The 7,122-nt window shown below is 37.3% G+C and overlaps 1 protein-coding gene across 3 annotated transcripts; it reads right to left on the bottom strand.

Annotated features, from left to right (window-relative positions):
- Positions 1-5,184, bottom strand: LOC112167797 (lysine-specific demethylase JMJ25). 3 transcript variants are annotated; one of them, XM_024304869.2, is made up of 13 exons: positions 4,958-5,184; positions 3,850-4,365; positions 3,623-3,741; positions 3,433-3,532; positions 3,211-3,343; positions 3,074-3,137; positions 2,274-2,994; positions 1,469-1,798; positions 977-1,351; positions 823-895; positions 639-724; positions 430-549; positions 1-324 (listed from the first exon to the last, which is right to left on the bottom strand). In XM_024304869.2, exons 2-13 carry the CDS (start codon positions 4,354-4,356, stop codon positions 250-252), a joined length of 2,703 nt encoding a protein of 900 aa, XP_024160637.1. In that variant the 5' UTR covers positions 4,357-4,365; positions 4,958-5,184; the 3' UTR covers positions 1-249. The 3 variants fall into 3 exon arrangements, with proteins under 3 accessions (XP_024160637.1, XP_040362722.1, XP_024160639.1); XM_040506788.1 differs by having other exon boundaries at positions 3,623-3,735; XM_024304871.2 differs by having other exon boundaries at positions 3,623-3,738; positions 4,958-5,183.
- Positions 5,185-7,122: the final 1,938 nt, after the last annotated feature.

Genomic DNA, 7,122 nt, shown 5'->3' with positions numbered 1-7,122 from the left:
GGATCAAAGGAGGATAGCAGGTGTTTCATTTCATTATAATGTTCATACACTACTTAACTTGAAGGTCAAGCAACAAACCTACATATGGTCCAAGCTCAAGGCATCAATTGTTAGAACTGAAAAGACAAGTGATTGCTTCAGCTTATATTGACCGGGAGGAAGACTCAGGAAAAAGGAAAAAAATTTGTTCCAACTTTACAAAATTTTCCCGATCAGGAATATGGAATATCATTTTATAGTTGTCAGCTTTCAAACTTGAGTTGCTACCAAGGCTTCCAAATCCTTAACAGCTTGGTCGACCGCATATAGTATCATTTTCTTTATCTGTACCACCGAAAGATAATACCCAATCAAACTTGGAAGAATTGAAGTGAAGTAGAGTGAAGGAAAGAAAGCAGAAAGGGTTGGAAGGTAAAGCAAGCTGGTCACCTCAAGTTTGTCCTCTCTAGCTCTATGATTCTTGGGAAGCTGTCTGAAGTCCTTAGTTAAACGGAGGCACTCATGGACATTTTCTGGGGATACAAAGTCTACAGCTACTTTTGTACAAGACTGCAAGGGAGTGATAGCATAATGTTTTAGAGTTATACCACAAACAAATAAAAAGTGGGAAAACATGAGAAAAGTAAAAGCTGATAGACCTTGAGATTCCTAACTTGGTGTGGGCATCCAGCAGGTATAAATACAGCCTCTCCAAGGCTTTGTACAAATGTCCATGGTTCGACTCCTGAAGTGTGCAACAAGTATGTTATAGTAACTACTAAAGATACAACAACAATATGGATTGGGCAGCAAATAAAACCACATGTTTGCCTAGTTTCTTACCAAATTCTTCCTTAAGCTTCCTTTTGTGATCCATTGTCAAATAAAAGGATTGATCATGAATAGGATGAATAACCTAAACACAAAGAACAAAAACCAAAATCAGCACCCATAAACACAACATATTACTAAGGAAAGCTGAGGATACCATACTTACCCGTTCAACTAACGAACAGTAAGTGTGCCTGAATTCTTTATAGTGCTTCTTCAGATAAGCCTCCAACTGAGGGACATCTTCCCTGCGGAAAATGTCCCACAAAGCACCACCGGTTTCCTCTACTGCTTCCGTGCAGGGAGAACCAGAAGGAGTGGGCCCATCTGCATCATCTTCTGGAACCTTCAATTCCCTATTGTAAGTCTTTTCTATGATTTCTTCATCCCCTATCTGTGCTCCAGACTGTCCAGACTGAGAATTCACCCAATTCCGAAGCTCTCTCTCATCTTGGGCTCTATGTAATTCTTTTAACATTGAAATTGCAGATTTCTGCTCATCACCTAGCTTTATTTCTGCTGTATGTGTCAAAATATTAACCTGCATAGATTGAAAGAACATGACATACTATACTATACAGACGCATAGGCAACCCAAGTGTTTGTTTCCAGACATTAAACGAGAAACAATAAAAATCACAATATGCAATATTCATACCGCATCAGACATATCACAATGCAGCTTGGTTACGGAATCCCCTCTTCCAAGCTCTTCCACAAGCCCATAAGCAATATATGTTTTTGGACCCATGTCTGGTTTCAAGACTCCAGGTGGCAACTTAACAGCAAGGTTAAGAAGTCCAGCTCTAGGATCTGTGTACTCTTGAAATGGCAAGGCAGTAATAAATTCATCACAATGTCGGGGCAGAAGATTCTCAAACTTATCAGAAGGGGGCCAATCCTTCAGCTTAAGCATCTCTGGCCACAAATTTCCATACATTCTTCCTTCCGTATATCCTTCAAAAAATTGCCGAGTATTTATTTCCACCTGCAAAAAAAGTTTATGAAAGTGACATTAGAAGTGCAATATATTCAGAAGAAACCAAGCGGAAAACAAAAAACAAAAGAAATCATGTTCGCAATTAGTGATTCCAGACAAAACTGGGAAATTATAACAATTTATTTTAGAAAAGCAAAACAAGGGCAATTGTGTGGATCAGTGTCTGGGTGTGAGAACTTTTAACGATAGGCACTTTGAAAACTATATCTGGCACTATAATACTAAAAGTAAGAAAATAGTGTCACTGCAGCCTTAGTTTCAGGCTGCCAAGACAGAAGAAGTAAGATGATGTAGGAAAGAGCATTCAACATCATCATCAGATTGGCCTAGCACAAAATAATGCAAGGATGATTTTCAAAAATTTTTTATAGATTATAATCATTATATATTCAAAGTGGACTCGGAGATTAATTAAATCAGAAACAGAAGGTTAAAAGTGACAAAATCTGATAAGTAGACCAACCTCACAGCCAGCCAGGCAATCAATGGTCTTGACCTCTGAAAATTGTGAGGTACTATTTGGATCCATATTTTCACTTAAAGCACGCCACATGACCATTGGCTCCCAGCTCAGACCATTTGCCTGTTCAAGTACATTTTGAACTATGACTGGTTCACCATTAATCCAATGTTCTCTGAAGTGCAAAAGATCTCCTTCTTTCAGAGTGTCCCTTGAATCTGGACAATATAAAAAGTTGTCACAAGAATCCTCCCTCGAAGCTGCCTTTCGCAACATATCAATTCTTCTTTCACCACATTCATGCTTGAAGGTACAGTATTTGGTTTCGCAAATGTCTAGTACAGTTTTGGCTTTTGCTTCTAAACTTGCAATCCAATCACAAGGAAGGATTCGCTTCAGAGCCAAGTTGCTCTCACCGCAGCCACCCATTTCCTTTGGAGCACAAGTAATACTATTATCATCATTTGCACTCCACCCAGTCAAAGGCTCATTCCACCCAGTCAAAGGCTCAATATGATTGTCTGGAGCTTCTAAGGAACAACATTCAGGTGATGGATCTCCACCATGAATGTACTCGCAACCCATATTCCTATATTGAAACTTCACCTCTGCACGGTCTAAAAGGCATCCCTGCCTAATTTCTCTACAACAACTTAGACAGAGTTCATACAGACATTTAGGGCAGCTTCGATGAAGATCAACAATTGAAGTTGCACAGTGGTTGCTATTCCAAGCATGAAGACAGACATCTAGTTAGTTAACAATCATATAGCATTTCCTTTAATGAATAAAGAGACGCTTACCAATAGACACGCTCATCATTGTAACAGAGGGTTTGTTCTATTATAATGTTGGAAAGCGACTCTCCTGACAGAAAAGTTTGTGTTAGCTGTGTCCTACACCTGATTGACCTGAAACCAAAGCCAATGAAACTTCATACCTTGAATATTAGCTTCGATCTGTATCTCCTCCTTTTGTTCATCAGAAAATTCCTTCAGAAATGGAAGCATGGAGCGAATTAAATGCGCCAAATGCTGAGCCTTTTCATAGTCACTTATGTCCCGTTTTGGTGTCTGAAGTTTCAGAAATAGAAAGAATAATGTATTTATCATTGGAGGGAGCAATGCTGAAAGGATTCTCTGATTAATACTACAAAACAAACCTTAATCATGCCAGTTGAGTGGAGGCAAGCATTACAGTTGCAATTTCTGCGGCAAAATGGGCAAAGTTCCTTGACTTCCTGTACCTTCATGTGAGGATACCTATATACAAAAGAAAAAGAATCCACATGATACATGTCAAGTGACTATTGCAAACTCAGAAAGAGGACAGGGACTGTGTTAAATACATACCATTCCTTGATACAACGGATACAATAAGAGTTGTTTTCACACTTGGAGCAAGAAACAATAGTTTTTGATTCTTGCATACACTGATGACACTTAAAACAAACATCTCCATTATCCTGCTGCTTTAAGTAATAAACAAAAGCTTTCTCAGTGCACCTAAATAAATTTTTGAAGATGAAGAAAAAAATAATACACACTGTAGGGAGAGGCATAGCTAGATAAGTAAATACCTTTATGTGTCTTGAAGTGCATCTACTACGATCCCATCTTAGAACTGAAACTGATGAATTCGGAGAAGACGGTGGTGAAGAAGACGAAGTATAAGAAGTATTATTCTTTGACTCATCTTTAACTCCTGAATCCACTGAGCAACTCCTGTTGATCTTTCCACGGCCAGGACTTCCCCTTCTCCGTGCTTTTGACTTGATCATAAAGGCAATTTCTGTGTCATGCTCCATTTCATCCATTAACTCATCTGCATCTTCATAATAGTTGGAGGCAAGTTGCTTTTTTCTAATTCTTTTTCCATTTGAAGCTCCAATTTCTGGAGTAAACCGTCTCTTCTTAGTTCCGGTCCTCTGTAAGCGACCATTGTCCTTCTCATCCTCTTCTGATTGGTCCTGCAGTAGCTCCTCCTTTTCATGCTCCAGTAACTCCGAGAATTCTCTCTTGCCAGAACCAATGTCTTTATCACTATATTGGCCCGGCCTTCCTTCTTCCACTCTCAGAACTTGCATTCTCAATACCTATAAAACAGAACACAATCTGAGCTAGGTAGTACTATGATTGCGATCAGTATACAATCTACAATCTCTTCGACTAAACAACCAAAACAATATTTGATCCCTATATCAAAACAATGACAATAGCATATGCACCCCACAGCTGTGATTCAACAGTACACTTGTATACAACAGCGATATAAATTTTCACCAATTCCCAGAAAGAAAAAAAATCTCCATGAAAACTAAAGCTTCAATACAAACACTTCAGCATTGGTTCAAAATCAAAATAAACAATTGTTCCAAGTCAACGAAACAACAAAGACCCGACTGACTCTAAGAGTCTAAGTCAACCCAAAATTCATCTCCCTGGCATAAACCCATCCTAAAAACCCCATAATTCAATCCCATAACCCAAACCAACATTCAATCCCATCCCACAAACCCCATAACTCAATCCCACCTACACAAACACTGATCAAAACACCCCCCTCTGTTTTCCAAAGAACCGATCTTTATTCAATTCCAAGTCCCAAAAAAAACCGACCAAAAAAAAAAAACTAAAAGAAACAGTCAACAACATAAGAATCATCAAAATGGGAGTTTCAACACTCACCTAAATATGATCACTGAAAACGCAACAAGAACCCGAAAACAAATTCAGCTGGAATTAGTTTCTCACAGCCATTGAATGGTGATATAGAGTTTGTGTAATCTGGGTGGTTCAATGGTCGGAAATTACAATGCATGCAATGAAACCGAAAAGGCGAAAGAGATTCCGGAGAGAGACCGAAATTTGGTGGAAGATATAAATAGGGAGAGAGAAAGAGAGAGGTGAAGTGGGAGTGAAAGACCAAGACTTGGGAAATAGACCGTTGGATTTTAGGCATGTGCAAAAACTGTGTGCGTGGTTTGGGTTGGAACTTGCCTACTAGGTAGGTAGCGTGGGTTGAGCCTCTAATAAATCAGGCCCATTTTTGGTAGTAAACTTTTTTCCTTTTTTTTTCTTTCTTTCCTTCTTTTTCACCCTTCCAAGTTTGGTAATGTATCAAATTCTCTGGTATCCATAATGGTAGAGGATTTTTCTGTTTTCGATAAGATCCATTTGACTTTGTGGGCTCTTTTTTTATCGTTTCCAAAGAACAATAAATGAGAATCGAAAACACTGTTACAATGAATTTCAGTTAAATTTACGGAATTAGCAAAAGCTTCTCTTACGAACTTAATTTTTAAATCTAATTCATCACTTAATGTTCCCAAAATACGAGAGCTGTGAACCACCAAACGCATGTTCAAGTAATTACTCATCCTAAATTAATGAACCATCTAACAAGTCAGGCTCTGTATTTAAAAAAAATTTGGATAAGACTACGAGATTAACATGTTCGATTAATGCTAATTTTAACAAATTATTGTATGCACCCGGACAACAGCCACGTGGTTTTCCGAATCACTTTTATTGGTCGAGTTGTCTTAATTTATAATTGATATTGTACACATTTGAACCACTCAATATATTTTCACGTCTTTCAATCCATAAATACTGATTCAGTTTATTTGTTCCCATAAATTTTCATAACGGATATGGTAATTTGGGATCCTAGCATTGGATTAAAAGAATATGGTTTCGGACCAACATTGATTAATTGTTCCATGACTTATAATTGCAAAGAGACAAACCTAAGATTTCCAACTGTTTTAGGAGAAATTTGAATAATCCACACAATAGACTATCCTCAAATACAATCATTAAAAGAAAACTATTGTAAAAGAGGATTGGAATTCTCATTCCATATTTGACAAAGAGTACTAACTTAAATTTTGTTTTTATTAACTTAGATTTTGTAGAAACTTTTCTTCCGTCTTTCTTTTTACTCAACCAATTTTAGTAAAGTATCCAAGCCCTTTGAATGCTTACACTGAATATTGGTAGAGTTTTTGGATTCTCTTCTAACATGGTTTTGCCTAATGTGACATACAAGATTCATATTCTTCTCCTATGTATTTGACTTTTGTTTTTTCTTTGAAGAATGCTAGCAACCTTCTCCTCCAACATTTATCTTTCTACCTTTCTCAATTATTGTATGCCATGTGTACTCCACTAAGATAGAAAACTCATCATTTATTGCAGTGAAAAATAAATTATTTTATTTCCTTGTCTACCCTTCTATTAAATGTCCAACATTCTTTTTTGTTTTTTATACTTGAGTTTTTAATCATTTGGTTTTTTTTTTTTTTTTGCTTACAAGTCTTTTCTGGGTTCATGCCTTCATGACCCCATACACAATGCTAAACCTATATATGTGGCCTCCCACCCACGCAATCTAGAATCAATTCAAATTTATAAAAGATGAATCAATTTAAATCAGTTAATGGCCTCCCACCCATGCCATTAACCGAGTTACCTAGGATTGGGCATACTGATCGAGAATGATGAGGTGTGTATGACGTTGGCCCCAAGTGGTAATTTTGATTGAAATTTCTAGTGGAAAATTCATCACAAAATGACTAAAATGGTTATGAGCCGATGACTAGTTATCTAGAACGAAAGAAATTCGAAAAATGTGGGAGTGGTCAAATTTTGCTGGGCCCGCAATTAAGGCGATTAGCTCCGTAGTTAGTATGACGTTAAATTTCAGTCACGAATGCGGCGATTATTACGACAATAACTACGCACAATAATTATGATTATAAGTGCGCAATGAATGACTATGATAAATACGCAATGAATGACGGTCGTAAGTACGCAATGATTAACTGTTATTAGTGCAGTAATAATTA

This window comes from Rosa chinensis, chromosome 5 (genome assembly GCF_002994745.2).
Source record: "Rosa chinensis cultivar Old Blush chromosome 5, RchiOBHm-V2, whole genome shotgun sequence".
NCBI classification, from domain to species: Eukaryota; Viridiplantae; Streptophyta; class Magnoliopsida; order Rosales; family Rosaceae; genus Rosa; species Rosa chinensis.
Note: the sequence above shows the minus strand (reverse complement) of the source record. Positions and strands in the feature narration are given on the sequence as shown.

What these genes read in the sequence shown, in the direction of transcription:
- LOC112167797 (XM_024304869.2), bottom strand. Translation starts at nt 4,356, where the DNA reads ATGCAAGTTCTGAGAGTGGAAGAAGGAAGGCCGGGCCAATATAGTGAT. An exon ending in ATTGTGATATGTCTGATGCG is followed by an intron (nt 1,352 to 1,468) that starts GTATGAATATTG and finishes CAATCTATGCAG; the next exon opens with GTTAATATTTTGACACATAC. An exon ending in ACTGTTCGTTAGTTGAACGG is followed by an intron (nt 896 to 976) that starts GTAAGTATGGTA and finishes CTTTGTGTTTAG; the next exon opens with GTTATTCATCCTATTCATGA.